The 15029-nt window shown below is 48.0% G+C and overlaps 2 protein-coding genes across 2 annotated transcripts; both read left to right on the top strand.

Annotated features, from left to right (window-relative positions):
- Positions 1–2283: 2283 nt before the first annotated feature.
- Positions 2284–3146, top strand: LOC100756806 (protein FAM187B). The gene has a single exon (XM_027431080.2). The coding sequence runs from the start codon at positions 2433–2435 to the stop codon at positions 3144–3146; it is 714 nt and encodes a 237-aa protein (XP_027286881.1). The 5' UTR covers positions 2284–2432.
- A 6056-nt stretch (positions 3147–9202) lies between these two features.
- On the top strand, positions 9203–14364 carry LOC100759185 (protein FAM187B). Its single transcript, XM_027431066.2, has 2 exons — positions 9203–9918; positions 13744–14364. Exons 1-2 carry the CDS (start codon positions 9203–9205, stop codon positions 14123–14125), a joined length of 1098 nt encoding a protein of 365 aa, XP_027286867.1. The 3' UTR covers positions 14126–14364.
- Positions 14365–15029: the final 665 nt, after the last annotated feature.

Below are 15029 nucleotides of genomic sequence, written 5' to 3'. Positions count from 1 at the left end.
GGTTCCCAGGCCGACACCTGCACGCCGGGCACGAGCGGCTGCTCTCGCCCTGCTCGGCGTTACACGGCTGCTCCCTGGCGGAGCCGAGGGGAAACGCATTCTAGGAGATTGTAAACTTGGCCATTGCCTGGTGGGTGGGGAGCCCACCTATCATTTCCTTCTCTGTGTCGTAAAACTCGTGTTAGGTTACATGCTTCTGCTCGGAGATCTCCCGTAGTCCCCCCCCACCCCGCCACTTACTCCAAACCAAAACTCAGAATACGCATACTGGCCTAATTGTCCCTCCCCAACGTCACTTTGCACTCTTGGCTTAGCCACACTGGCCTGGCTGGTCCTGAATCAGACTTCCACGCGTAGCTGGTGTCACTGCCAGAATTCCGTTCCTGCTGCCGTGACATCTGATCCCATTTTCCTTAGGACTGCATTCAAAGGCAAAGGCTTCTCATAGAATTTCACCTTGCTCATGAGCTATCATGGTTTAAAGATAGAGGAGTCCTAAAGCAGTGATTGCAAACGGTAAAGATGATCGCTGTTATCCATACTTAGGACTTGGTCATCCATCACCTTCAACATAAGAAAGGGAGTCTGTATTAGATTGGAACCTACCCTAACCACCGCCTTTTCGCTCAATATTTGTACAAACGAAGATAGGATATGCGCCTCCACGTGCAAGTGTGAAAGTAGGGTTTCAGCATATATCCCTGGGCAGGGTTATCCCCAACTTCTCTCTCCCCCTTTTTCCTCTTGGAATCATTTACTGTCATCTGATATCTTACAAGTCAGATCTTCACTGTCTGTTTTATCCCAACCTAAAGACAATGTTGCTTAGGAAATATTCCACCCCTACATTTGTTTCTTGGCCCTTCTGTGGTTAGGTGGGGCTACACAGTCAATTATAGATAGTAGCATATAAGCAAGCGTATGGCTTCCCCTCCCAGCCCAGAGCCTTTCAGAGACAGTTTGTGGCACAAAAACGCCCTCCCCCTGCCACACCAACCAGCGTTGTTTCAGCTGGCATCTGTGGGGGCCTTGTGGAGGAGCACTCTCCACTAACCACAGCCGGGCATGAATGTGGGAAAGGATGGGCTCTAGACTGTCACCACTAGTGTCCCACTGACACCAAGGGGCTGATTGATGATGATGTAAGACTTGGAGAGGAGGTCCTTGTCATGGCTTCCCACTGGACTCCAGAAACGCTAGAGACCAGTATCTCTCCATCCCCTTTTGATGGACACGAAAGTCCTTATCCCATTCCCCATGTCAGGCACTTATCTCTGAGCAAATGCCTGGGAGAAACAGGGTGTTTGTTTAATCTTTTTTGGGGGGGAGGGGAGCTCATAGTTTCAAAGGTTTCTGGACGTTTTTGGCTGGCTGCATCATTTTTGGAGCTTGCACTGCAAAACTGGTGAGGTACAGAACTAAGTATGCTACTTGCTTCACATCAGCTAAGAAATAGAGATGCAGACAGGAAGGGGCCAGGGACAGTATTGACCTAAGGACAGCCCTACCTCCTCCAACTGGGTCCCACTTCCCCGTGATGGCCCAGCCTGGCTCCATCTTGAGATTAAAAGCTATATTGTTACAAGGTCAAATAAGTTCATTCCTGCTTTCTGTAAAACTTGGATTTGACCTGGTCTTGACCGGTTCTGGAATTCGACATGTTACGTACCCTATCTCCTGACCCCCACCCTGATAAGATACTCTGCCAAATAGTTTTGAGGTGTTCCTCCACGTTCCTATGTAACCAAAAATCGGTGAAAAACCCTCAGCTTTGAAATTTTGGGGCTAATATAAACCCCACTTTCTCCTGTGTTTGATGCTAAACCTCACTTTCAGAGAGATAGCCCTGTCTGATAGATAGTAAATCTTGCATAATCTGACCAAAGAATTTGGGTAATGGTCTCTCCTATCGTTCAGTGGGATGAACACTTAAGGTTTTCAATACCATCAGCATCAATACCACCGTCAGGGACCCGAACGTGTGAAGTCTACTGGATCTTTAGGTTTAAAGCACACCTGTTATCTTCATGTACTGTGTGTATGAGGGTAAATAATTCTATCTACTTGCTGGGGATATGTAAGTTATAACTTACATACACACACACACATAATTCAGTTTTTATTTTATATTCATGTGTCTGCCTCATGTATGTCTGTGTGCCACGTGTATGCCTGGTACCCACAGAAGCCAGAAGAGGGCATCGGATCCTCTGGGATTGGAATCACAGACAGTTGTGAGCTGCCATGTGGGTACCAGGAATAAATCCCAGGTCCTCTGGAGAGTTTACTGCTGAGCCTCTCTCCAGCCCAAGTTTCATGATTTTGATGTGTATTTGCTGGACAGTGCGGTTCACAGGGCTTAGCACCCAAGTTCTGTGGATGACATCACAGAACCCAAGAAGGTTCTGAAATTCTTCGTGTAGTCTTCAACGATGCTGGCCACTCTGTGGCTAGCTAGTCTTTCTCTTCCCATGCTGTGGGCCCAGAAACTAATCAACTGTCCCTACAAGAATGTGTGCCACTACGCCCTGCTGTCGGGCAATGACGTCATCCTGCAGTGTAACCACCCGAAAGCACTATGGTATTTTTCTTCTTCCATGGAGGACAAACTGTCCCTGCTCAATTCCATGTCCAATGTGAAGATACTGCCCCGGAGCAACCTGCAGTTAACTAACCCTCAGCCCTCGCAGACGGGGCTCTACCGCTGCCTGGATGATCACAAGACCCGTGTGGTGGAATATGAGATTGACTTTCAGGATATAGCCCTGCTGCATGTCACTCATAAAGACCTGGGCCAAACTCCCATGGGAAACGAGACCATGGACCTAGGAGGCGAAGTAGTCGTCTTTACCCGTTGGGATCCTTGGCAAGACTGTAACCGCTGCGAAAAGCCAGGTGAGCGCAAACGTCTAGGCTACTGCTATGTGGAGGAGCAGCTAGGAAAATCCATGCCCTGCTGGCTCTACATGCGTGAGAAGGTGACCCACAAACGCCTGCGCCCTGAGCTCCAGCTGCAAGCCTGCCAGGTGCCCTGTGACACCATCACAGAAACCAACCAGCCGTACTTTGTCTTTGACACTCATCAGCTGGACAAAACCAACGACCACGTGTGGCTCAGCTGTCCCTTGGCTTCCATCTACAGGTAACTGGAGCAGGGCCACCAGCCCTTCTTTTGCCCCCCCCCTCAGTCCTGGTCCCCTGGGGCTATCTGCTGCTAGGTTTCTCCATCCACCGCACCCAGAAGCCTTCATGGTTGGTGAGTTACTGGTTTACTTAGATGTTTTCACACCAGAAATCTCTTCTGCACTGGGATCTAGGCAAGAGATGCTGAGGAAGGTGGTGACTTAAAAAGACCTCTTCCCCGCCCACACAGGCAACCTGGAGCCAGAGTCTCAGGCCCAGGCTCAACCAATGTAAACATGGATGTGGGCCCTGTCTGCTGACTGGCCCCTAATGGGTATGGTTTGTCCCTCTGTCCTTACACCAGTGCCATGTGTCTTAGTGTAGGGGTCTGAGAAGACACTGAAGGAAGACCTCAGACTCAAAGAGTATGCAAGAGCAAAGAGCATTTAGCAGCAAATGTGTGGTCCTTCACCTGAACAAAATGGCGACGACCCCCAGAGGATGGTGCTAGGGGAATTTTAGGAGCAGTTAGATCATCTCAAACATAATTGGATTAGCAATCGGCAGTTACTCCAGTATACTTTTAATTGGCTGAGGTTTTATCTTTGGACATACTTGGGTAGGTTTCGAGAGGGTTACAGGAACTGTCCTTGAGACCCTGTGGGGCTGACTCATGCCTTGCTTGTGCTCGCTCCCTCGTCCCTAAATGTAACTTGTTGATAAATGGCCCTTTGTTGGGAGAGACACCTGTTTGCCCCTCTAAAAGAACTGAAACCTAAATTCAGTTGTAGAAATGTGAAAGTTTAACCCCTTCATTAGATCTTTCTCTGTATTTTTATTTTTTGAGACAGGGTCTCACTATGTAGCTTTGGCTGGCCTTGAACTCACAAGAGGTCTCCCTGCCTCTTCCTCCTGAATGTTGGCATGAAAAGCATACACCACCACACCTGACACATATTCGTTTCTTCCTTTGCCAATATTTTTGTTTGTTTGTTTTGGGAGACGGGGTTTCTCTGTGTAGCTTTGGAGCCTGTCCTGCACTCACTCTGGAGACCAGGTGGCCCCGAACTCACAGAGATCCTCCTGCCTCTGCCTCCTCAGTGCTGGAACTAAAGGCGTGCGCCACCACTGCTTGGCTCTCTGCCACTATTTTATGTAAGTAGACAAAAGGTTATGATATAATGTAATGGTTATTAGACAAAGAAATGTCAACAGTTGTAGATATTGCATACAAAAACTATTGGTAAAAACATAGATTTAACAGGACAGCTAGAGCTATGTAGTGAGGCCCTAGTTCAAAAAAAGTTAATATACAAATAAAAGCCAAAAACCAAACAAGTAAAACAAAACAAACAAAACCCCCAAACCTAGACTTAAGAGAATGTTCTGGAAGACAGCTCATCAGAGGTTCCCTAGTGACTGTCCTTGGTTATTACAGTTGTGGATGGTATTTTGGTTCCTTTTAATTGTTTCTGTTTTAAACCCTCTTAAGAATCACATAGTTACTTTATTTTTTCAATGTAAGATTTATTTTCATTTTATGTGTATGGATGTTTTACAATGCATGTATTTATGTGCACTCCATGTGTGCAGTGCTCGCAGAGGCCAGAAGAGGGCAATGGATTGCCTGGAACTGGGCTGGGAATTGAACCTGGGTCCTCTGGAAGAGCAGCCAGTGCTTTTAATGGCTCGGCTGCCTCTCTAGCCCTTAAATCAGTGCTTCTCAACCTTCCTAACACTTGGACCCTTTAATGCAATTCCTCATGTTGTGGCGACCCCCCTCCTCCAACCATAAACTTATTTTTGTTGCTATTTCATAACTGTAATTTTGCCACTGAGTGGTGTCTCAGTTCCTAAGACTATCAGAAGTATGTTTTCTGGTGGTCACAAGCCACACATTGAGAACCACTGCCCTAAGTGATGGTTCCTCTATAATGAAAATGTTGGCTTCAGGCGTGTGAAGTTGAAAGGTCCCTCTCCACTTGGCTTTCTGGGTCATCGTCTGTTGTTAGTCGCACGCCTTCCCAGTGGGCGCTCATTTTGCAGCCTGCAGCTTTTCCTCCTCTTCATTCTGTCAGAATGGTGGTGGTTCAAGAATGAGAAATGCTAGCCGGGCGTCGGTGGCGCACGCCTTTAATCCCAGCACTCGGGAGGCAGAGGCAGGCGGATCTCTGTGAGTTCAAGGCCAGCCTGGTCTATAAAGCGAGTGCCAGGACAGCCTCCAAACTACACAGAGAAACCCTGTCTCGAAAAAACAAAACAAAAAAAAAAAAAAAAAAAAAGAGAGAGAGAAATGCTGTAACTCTTGGTCCCCAGTTGGTGGCACTGTTTGGACAGGTTACAGGGAGGGGCAGTCTTGCAAGTACATCACTGGGGGGGAGAGGCTTTGAGAGTTTAAGGCCTCACTCCACTCCAGTTCATTTTCTGCTTTGGAATGGGGACGACCTGGTTTAAAAATCTGATCTCTCAGCTTCTTGCTCTTGCTGTTACGCTTCCCCTCTGTTGTAATTTTAAAAAGCCGGCTCAAGAAAGGAACTTATAAGAATTCTTTGTGGAAAGATAAATTTTAAATACATTAGCATTTTTACTGTTGAATAAATTGTCCTGAAATTTGCGTTGTAGAAACTGCTGGGCGTTGGTGGCGCACACCTTTAATCCCAGCACTCGGGAGGCAGAGACAGGCAGATCTCTGTGAGTTCGAGGCCAGTCTGGTCTACAGAGCTAGTTCCAGGACAGCCTCCAAAGCTACACAAACAAACCCTGTCTCGAAAAACCACAAAAAAAAAAAAAAGAAAGAAAAAGAAAAGAAAGAAAGAAACGGCAGTATACTCATGTCAGAAATGATTTTGGTTGAAAGCATTAACACTCTTCCTTCCATCTGGAAAACTGGCAGATATTTTTTTGCACAATGAAAGGCACCTTAACCTTGAGCTTGCAGTTATGATCTTATGGTGGTATAGTTTGGTGTTTTTACCCTGTCAGAGTTGGAGTCACAGCTTATCAGAACTTTATTGATGAACAGCACCATAATGAGAGAGAGAGAAATCTGATGAATTTGTACACCTTAAGTTACTATGTTATACCTTAAAACATTTTTAGATGCAAATACTAGGCGAGGACGTTCAAAAGGCCAGAGGCTGTTTCCCGTAGGAGCGGTCATCATTCTTGCAACTTTCTAAAGTGTAACTGCCGAGCCCAGCACGGATGGTAGCCAGTAACATTGCGTGATTCAAAGGTGGCAGAGGCCTTGCTTCTTTATTAAGAGTAATGGCTGGCATTTGCTATTCCCCAAGAGTCTGTGCAGCAGATGGACCATAGAAAATCACGCCCTGTCTGGTGTTTTGGGTTGCATGGGTTGGTTGAAGAAAGAGGGTCACTCCAAGATGAATGTTAGGCTCTCGGCAGCAGGGAGAAAGTTTCTGTGAACTGAACCTTGAACAGTGTGCAAAGGCTTACATAATGATTGTTACACAAAAGTTGTTTGGGGGGGGGGGGTTAAAACAAGTTCCTCATGCCTAAGCCCCTGGTCTAATCTACACATTTTTTTTTTTCTGGAAGAAATCATCACACTCCTGCCCCTTTAGTCCTTACTATATAGTGTTTTGAGTTCCCAATAATTCAAGATAGCTAGGTGTGCCAGGGTAGTCCTGTGACCAAAGTCGTGCAAAGGCTGTAAAACTTGAGAAAAACAACCCCATAGGTAACAGAAAACAATCAGCGTTTTCTACAGTGATTTCTTCAAGGTCAAAGCACGTCTAGAAGAAAACCATTCATTCTGATGTTTACCCCAGACACAGTGAAAAACAACTATTTCTTTTTTTGTTGTCGTTGTTGTTTCAAGACAGAGTTTCTCTGTGTAGCTTTGGAGCCTATCCTGTCACTTGCTCTGGAGACCAGGCTGGCCTCGAACTCAGAGATCCGCCTGCCTCCCGAGTGCTGGGATTAAAGGCGTGCGCCACCAACGCCCGGTGAAAAACAACTATTTCATTCTAATGTTTGCCCCAGACACAACGATTCTAGTAAATTTCTGCTACTATAACTCCATCACCTCAAGTTTCCTTTCTGAGAAGATGTTTAGGGAAAGATTTAGGGTGGAAGAAACTGTGAACCATATGTATTTATTTAAGATCAATTGGATTGTGCAGATGTCTTGGGGGAACAGTTAGGGACCAACTTGTCTAAAGGTCCTGAAGCTTGGTTGGAACGCTCCGGGAAACAGGACCCAAGTTAACATAAGTGGGGTGGCCAGAGAGATACAGGAAATCAGAGCAATGACCAGCAAGGATTTGGCTACTGCTCTATCCTCAGCGTTGAGAGTGTGTCAGGGGGCTGAAGAGATGGCTCAGGGGTTAAGAGCATTGGTTACAAAAACTCACCTTCTCTCCCCCTGCAGCAGGTAAGAAAGCTGGCCCCGCCACTTGCCACTCGACAGCCAGCCGCAGCACACAGGAGAGCAGGCATGGCACCTTGCCTGGGCAGCACACTAGAGCTGACCTGTTGGTTGGGACTGTGGGGGTGAGAGCAGGAGAGCTGCCCCACCCCCTCTCTCATATGCAAGGGTTATGGAAATGTGCCCTCCCCTCCGCCCCTCGCCACCTGTGACGGGCGGGAGAGCTGTCCTGGGGGGGGGGGCATGAAAATGGAAGAGCTGGCCCTGCCCCTCACCAAGCACAGCAGTCTGGAGAGCGGGCCCTGCACGTCACCTCACCTGTAGAGCTGGCGAGTTGGGGTGAGTGGGCGAGTTGGACCTGAGAGTGTGAGAGCCGAAGACCTGGACCCCACGCCCTGCTGCCTGCTGCATTGGGCGAGTTAGCCGGGACAGTGCCAGACAGCTCACTTGTGACGATGAGGGAAAGCTGGCAGGCTGACCAACCCAGCTGCCACCCAGGCCCGGAACCAGGACTGTGACGTAGCCCACCCCAATACCCACCTCATCTGTGATCCGCTGGAGCGTGTGAAGGGGCTGGACCCGAGACCCAAAGCTACAGGATCTCAGTGACACAAGACAGGATACCCAAGAGGAGTCCCAGTGAGGGCCCAGTGTCTAGCGATAGAGTAGCAGAAGCCAAAGGCCTCCAACTAGACCAATGGCTGTAGCAATGAACACTTAAAGATGTATGGAGTAGAGGGTATACTGTGTGGCTCACATACAGTTTCCGTGACAAGATTTTTTTTTAAAGATTTTATTTATTATATATACAGTCTTCTGCCTGCAGGCCAGAAGAGGGCGCCAGATCTCATTACAGATGGTTGGGAGCCACCATGTGGTTGCTGGGAATTGAACTCAGGACCTCTGGAAGAACAGTCAGTGCTCTTCACCTCTGAGCCATCTCTCCAGTCCCGACAAGATTTTTATTTATTTATTTATATTTATTTATTTTTGGTTTTGGTTCTGTTTTTTACTTTAAAATTTTGATTTTGGGGGAAGGTTGCAAGGGCAGAAACGGGGGGAGGGGGACTGGGAGAGGAATGAGATTGAGATGCATGTTTTAAAATCCACAAAGAATAAAAAAGTTTAAAAAAACAAAAAACAAAAACAAAAAACAGAAACCACTGGCTTTGCTTTGCCAGAGGACCTGAGTTCAGTTCCCAGCACCCACATGGAGGGAGGCTCACAACCGTCTGCAACTCCAGACCCAGGAGGCCTGGCGCCTTTTCTGCGCTCCAGGATCCAGTGCACACATGGGACACAAAAACTTACACCAACACGAGAAAAATAAAATTATTTTTTTAAAAAGTAGAGTGCAGTGGCATCCCATCATCTGGAGGCAGCGGTTGGTGGATCTCTGTGAGTTCAAGGCCAGCCTGGGCTACATAGTTCCGAGGCAGTCAGGGCCACACGGTGAGGCATACGTAGTCTGTGCGTGCAGGAGCAGTACGTTGAATGTTCACACGTGTGACACCTGGGCATGAAAACCACCTCTTGGGAATTCAGGTGACAAACCACACCCCCAACTTGTCACAAAGGGAGGTGGTGGCTTAATCCACTTGTTCACCTCCCTGCTTGAGGCTTGAGCTTCTGAGTGACCTCACAATGGCCAGGCTGGTGGCCCGTGCCCAGCCACCTTTCTAGTCCACCATGATCACCATCCTGTGGACGCTGCTTGGCTTTGCTCTCCCAGGGTTCGGTTTCCACCACACCATCAGATGCCCCCAGGCCAAGGAGTGCCAGCTGGCCCTTCTCTCCCATAATGATGTTGTCTTGGAATGCCGCAGCTACAAGGCCGACTGGTTCTTCCTTGGGATGGACATGGAAGAAAAGCACATTGTCTTCTCCGGGATTCCCAATATAAAAGAAAATCCAGAGGGTGGTCTCTTTATCCAAAACCCATCATTCTTCAACACGGGCCTCTACCAGTGCCGGGGCTGGAATGGAACCCAAGTGACCGGGTATAAGATTGATTTTCAGGACGCCAGCAAGCTGCATATCACACACACAGGCCTGAATCAGAAGCCCCTAAAGAATGAGACACTGAATATGGGCCACGGAGAGATAGTGTTTACCAAGTGGGAACCTTGGCAGAAATGCAGCAACTGTGAGACCCTAGGCGAGCGCAAACGCCTGGGTTTCTGCTATGTTAAGGAGCCGCTGGAGGAGCCTATACCCTGTGGATTGTACTTAGGAGAGGAGGAGGAACTTTTCCCCCGAGTAAGGCCTGAAATGCAGGTGGAAGCCTGCTATGAGTTGTGCCAAAGAAATGGGATTGGTGTAGACTTCGTCATCTTTGATAGCTTCAGGATCCAGGAGCAGACAGAGTATGCGTGGCTCACCTGTCCCTTGGCATCCATCTACAGGTGATGGGGCCCTTTCTCCAGTTCTGCACCAGTCTCTAGTCCCAGGGTTCTTCATGGTGAATCTGTGCCAGGCTAGTAGAGGTGTCTTGGTTAGGTCAGCCCCATTGGTAGCCATCAGGGGTCGTGAGAGCATGGGGGCGGGGCGGGGCGGGGGCAGGGCGGGGCGGGGGAGCCAGGGATGCAGGAACACGCCTTCTCTAAAACACACAGCAAGAATTTGTGTCCAAAAGTATACTGAGTGTGTGTGTGTGTGGGGGGGTGTTGTTTTATTTAAGAGTCTCACAGTCATTGATTTCTCTGTTTATTGTTGGAAATAAGACTCTTCAAAGATTCAAGGAACTGTGTTGCTCGCTGGCTACACGGCTCTCCAAACCCATCAGTGAACTTTTCTCTGGAATGTGAATACAACTGGTGTTGGTCATGGTGTGTGTCTGAACAAAGGAAGAGCAGGCTTGGGCCAGGGCTTTCGTGGCCGAGTGGAGGCCTTCCTGTTAAGTGGCACTTTCCCTTCAACTCTAGTAGCTCATTCACTCAGGCTGTAGGAGTCACACAGAGGAATCTATAGAGTTAATCTTGGTTAAAAACCATTTTTAATGGAGCATTACTTAGGCGGCAGTCTGTGGCTGTAGGTAAAGTCTCTAGGGATGGGGAGAGCATTTTGTGAGTGGAGATTGTGACTATCTTAAAAGCAGTGGGAATATTTTAAATTTACTACTGTATCCTCTTCTTTTTCATTGTATGCTGTAACTATTAAGCATTTTATTAGAATGCTTAGAAAGCCATTGTACTCCACAGAAGAAAGGCAGTCTCACAATTGTATAAAATTGTGTTAAAATTTGTTCTAAATGGTAAAGAAAAATTTTTGTTATTGGCTAATGTACTTTTGTGATATTTAAATATTCAGAATTAAGGGCAATACTTAAAAGTGTGTGTGTGTGTGTGTGTACTTTTTCAGAGTTAAGTACAGTGTTACAACTAAAGGCTGATCACAAGGGGTTGAAAGCAGAGTGAGGGATGTGGGGTGGTATGCCCCTCTAATCCCAGCACTGGGGGTGCACATTCAGGCAGATCTCTCAGTTTGAGGCCATCCTGATCTACATATTTAGTTCTAAGCCAGCTAGGGCTACATAGTGAGACCCGGTCTCAACAAAAGGAGGAGGGATTGACAGCTCCTTTAGAAAGACTCACTGCTGCTGTTTAGCTGGGTTCCTGTCATTCAGCATAAACACCTCCTTGGTATGTGAGAATGATCAGAAAGACTCCCAAGTTAATGGAATCCCAGAAGAAACCCTTTCTTTCTTTCTTTCTTTCTTTCTTTCTTTCTTTCTTTCTTTCTTCCTTCCTTCCTTCCTTCCTTCCTTCCTTCCTTCCTTTCTTTTTAGAGGTTTATTTTGTATGTTGAGTGCTTTGCCAGCATTTGCGTATGTTCAGTGCCCTTGTGGGTCAGATCTCCTAGAACTGGAATTACGGATGGTTGTAAGCTGCCATGTGGCTGCTAGAATCTACCCTCAGTCCTCTGAAAGAGCAGTCAGTGGTCTTAACCACTGAGCCATCTGTCCAGCTCTGATGCCCCCTTCTTTAAAGAGTGAGAACAGATACCGGCAAAATACAGCAAACTGTTAGGTCATAGTGATTTTCCAGTAGGCCAACTTGTAAAATTATTTTCATTTCATGTGTGTCTGTGTTTTGCCTGCATGTATGTACATGCACCACGCGCATGCCTCGGGCCTAAAAAGGCCAGACAGGGCATTGGGTCCCTGAAACTGGAGTGACAGATGCTTGCGAGCCACTGTGTGGATGTTGGGAACTAAATCCAGGTCCTCTGGAAGAGCAGCCGGTGCTTTTAACCACTGAGCCATCTCTCCAGCTCAATCAAGTCCCCTGAGTCTGATATACATGAAGTGTTTCTTACTTCTCCCTAACCTTGAGTCGTCTGTCACCAACCTTTTTATCACTCATTTGGCTTTCATTCCTCAGGTGTAGATCAGAGGGCTGAGTGAGGGTGTCACTATAGAATAGAACAGGAATAAGGATTTCCCATGATTCTCTGTGAACTTGTTTTTCGGTTAAGTTAGACAGACATTAGATCGCCCTAACAAAAAAACAAAAACAAACAAACAAAAAACCACAGCAGTCAGGTGAGACCCACAAGTCCCCAAAGGCTTCCCCCCATGCCTTCTCCTCGGCACACCCTTAAGAGTGCAGGCATAAGAGACCAAAGCAAGTCCCACGGGTGTGACCCTCAGAAGACAGGAACCATGGAGAGTTCATTTTCCAGGAAAGTTGTGTTCACACAAGGATTTTAATCAGGCTTCCACATAAAACCATCCACCCTGGGATGGTTACAGAGAGGCAATTGGAAGATCAAGGTGGACTGAACTGTAGACCCCACAAAACCACAGATCTGAGCCATGGTAGCCGGCTGCCAGAGGACCTTTGGGTGCACGATGACCCCCATAAAGGGGTTGGGAAGTATCTTCAAAACCGTCACAGTGCCTGCAAGACACACACACTCTGTGGAACTCAGTCCTAAAGTCACGTGAAACCAGGTCACACACAAGTGTGGCTAACCTTCTTCTCTGGGCCCTTGAGATTCTGGAGCTCTGGAGGAAGGTGCTTGGAGCACAATGGAGGTCCAGAAGGAGAGACTGATGCAGGTGTATGGAGTTTGAGAATAATACAAATATAATTGCTGTGTTTCCCATCGGAATGCAGGTGATTGAAATGGCTAGAACAACTGTCTCCAGCTGGGTCAGAGGAGCCCATAAGACAAAACCTCCTGGGTTCCTAATACTGATTCTCTTCATTGTTTACTTTAGCCTCTCATTGAGGGGGTCAGGGCAGGAACCACGGAGGAATGCTGCTTGCTGGCGCACAGGTTCATGGTTATCTAGCTTTCTCATTGGAAAGGATCTTGTCTGGCAAAACTTCAGTGTTCTCCAGGGGCCTTGTGACAGCACTGACTTCCCCTCTGTCACCCAGTTTCTTTGGCCATGAGGACCTGATTCATTCATTGTCTCAGTAACGTTCTAGGTACCCAGGAAATGGTGAAAACCACAGCCTCCTGCCTGCTCAGAAAAATTAACTACTTTTATTTCAGGACGAATAAGAACATGGCATTTTAAACTGATGAGTTGTCTTTTTGAGAATGGGGGCGGGGAGTGTCTCTCTATATAGCCCAGGCTAGCCCCAAACTTGCCATCGTCATGCTTCAGTCTTCTGAGTGCTGGGATCCCTGGTGTGTACTGTCATATCTAGCTTGAAATGCAGTATTTTAAATGTTGCTAAGGGCTGATGGCAGTTGGGGAAAATTAAAATTCTAAGTGGGGAGTCGATCAGGGATGGCCCTTGTGAGAACTGGTCACTCCTGCCAAGACAGAAACAGATGAGAGAGCCATGGGCTTTGAGGAACATCGTTCCAGGCAGATGGAACAACAAAGATGAAGGCCCCGAGGCAGCATGGCTGAGAAATCCCTAGGACACTAGTGTGGCTGGGCGTTAATTATAGGTGGAGGTAACAGAGAGGAGGCAATACAGATCGGCGGGGGGGGGGGGGGCAATGGTTTTCCAAAAATTATTTCAAATTACCTCAAGGCAGGTGCTGCCCTGTTCTCAGATGAGGAAACAGACACTGGTGGCCTTGACTCGGGCCATCCAGCCAGTCAGAGGTAGAAGTCTGGAAGCTTCGAGAGCCGTAGCTCCCAGCACCTCCTGGTAACATTTACAGTGCTCCATGGCGGGAACATGGAGCGGTTGTCCCCAGCTGCCTTCAGTCCTCCCTTCTCTCAGGACCCTGAAGTCTGACCCTGTGCTTCTTCCATCCAGGCCTGTCCACTGGGAAGCCAACAATACCGCTCTGACATGGCAGAAACAACTCTCTGAAAAGTATGTCAGCACCTTCATGGACCCATTGAGCGGTGGCCAGCAGCTGAGGGTCGTCCAGCCAGCCATCTACAGATGTTTCGTGGAACAGGAGCTCATAGCCCAGTTCAACCCCGCAAACCCTGACAATATAATGGAGTTTGAGAGACGATCCAAAGGCAAGGAGTGGTCCAGGAAGCAGCCAGGCAAGGCAGATTCGGTCCTCAGAGGCTTGAAGCTAATGCTGCTGATGCTGTCTGTACTGGTTGTGGGGGCATTTCTCTGTAAGGTGGTCTTCCGTCCTTCCCAAGGCAAGAAGAGGAACCAGGTCCTCCTGGTGAAATAAACCAAGGCCCCCGTACCAAAGGGGACCTGGTCTCTCTCCACTGTCTTAGCTACTAGTCCCTGGAGGTGTGTGAGCCAACACAGACCTGTATTCAAATCCAATGGCCACTCCTTGTTTTACTCTCTACTCGGCTAATCTATGGGTCACCCCATTGCACAGATAAGGCAACGAGGTAACGCCGTCTTGTCATTGGAGAACTGGGACTCCAGGGTTCCTCAGAGGGAGGGAGGGAACCTTCTCAGGGTGTGTGGTATGGCTTTCTCTGGGGAGGTGTGAACACACATCTATTCATCCCAGACACTAATGACAGACTAAAAGAAATGAATCCACCCAAGCCTGGCTTGGTGAACTAGTGAGTTTACTGGGATTCCTTACAGGACAATAAATGAGGGGGTGCTTATATTAGTGAAGGTGACTCTAAAGAGGGTGCATCACCCAAAAGTCTAGCATGGATGATGTCACTCATGAGGCCCGGCACAGGTGATGGAATGTCTGAGAGCCGCTTTCTTAAACTTTCCATACAACTGTAGACAGCTCCGCCAGAGCCTCCTCTTCCCCAGAGAATGGTTACTGCTGTGCAATCAGGGAGGACTTTGTGAATCATGGAACTTCCCAAGCTTCCCGAGCCTTGTCTATCCATGTAAGACCCCTGGAAGCTCAGGCCTCCGGGATCTTTTCCCAGGACCGCAGTCACCCCAATCACCAGGCAGAGTCAAAAGCTTGATGCAAACTGCGTGAGGTTTTATTGTCGTTTAACGAGCTAACCCCATGTTAGCTCGGGTCTTTCACCCACCCGCCATGGCGGATGGCTAGAAAAGACAACTCGAACTGACTGCAGAGAGATCTTGTAGGGCAGCATAAGGGGAGTGTCTAGAGGTTTGCACAGGCTCAGGCTTGGTGTGCC

This window comes from Cricetulus griseus, chromosome 9 (assembly GCF_003668045.3).
Source record: "Cricetulus griseus strain 17A/GY chromosome 9, alternate assembly CriGri-PICRH-1.0, whole genome shotgun sequence".
In the NCBI taxonomy this organism is placed as follows: domain Eukaryota; kingdom Metazoa; phylum Chordata; class Mammalia; order Rodentia; family Cricetidae; genus Cricetulus; species Cricetulus griseus.
Note: the sequence above shows the minus strand (reverse complement) of the source record. Positions and strands in the feature narration are given on the sequence as shown.

Bases quoted from the DNA above. Each gene is read 5' to 3' on its own strand.
- LOC100756806 (XM_027431080.2), top strand. From the start codon at position 2,433: ATGCTGGCCACTCTGTGGCTAGCTAGTCTTTCTCTTCCCATGCTGTGG.
- LOC100759185 (XM_027431066.2), top strand. From the start codon at position 9,203: ATGATCACCATCCTGTGGACGCTGCTTGGCTTTGCTCTCCCAGGGTTC. The intron at 9,919-13,743 runs GTGATGGGGCCC...TCTTCCATCCAG, and splicing joins CCCTTGGCATCCATCTACAG to GCCTGTCCACTGGGAAGCCA.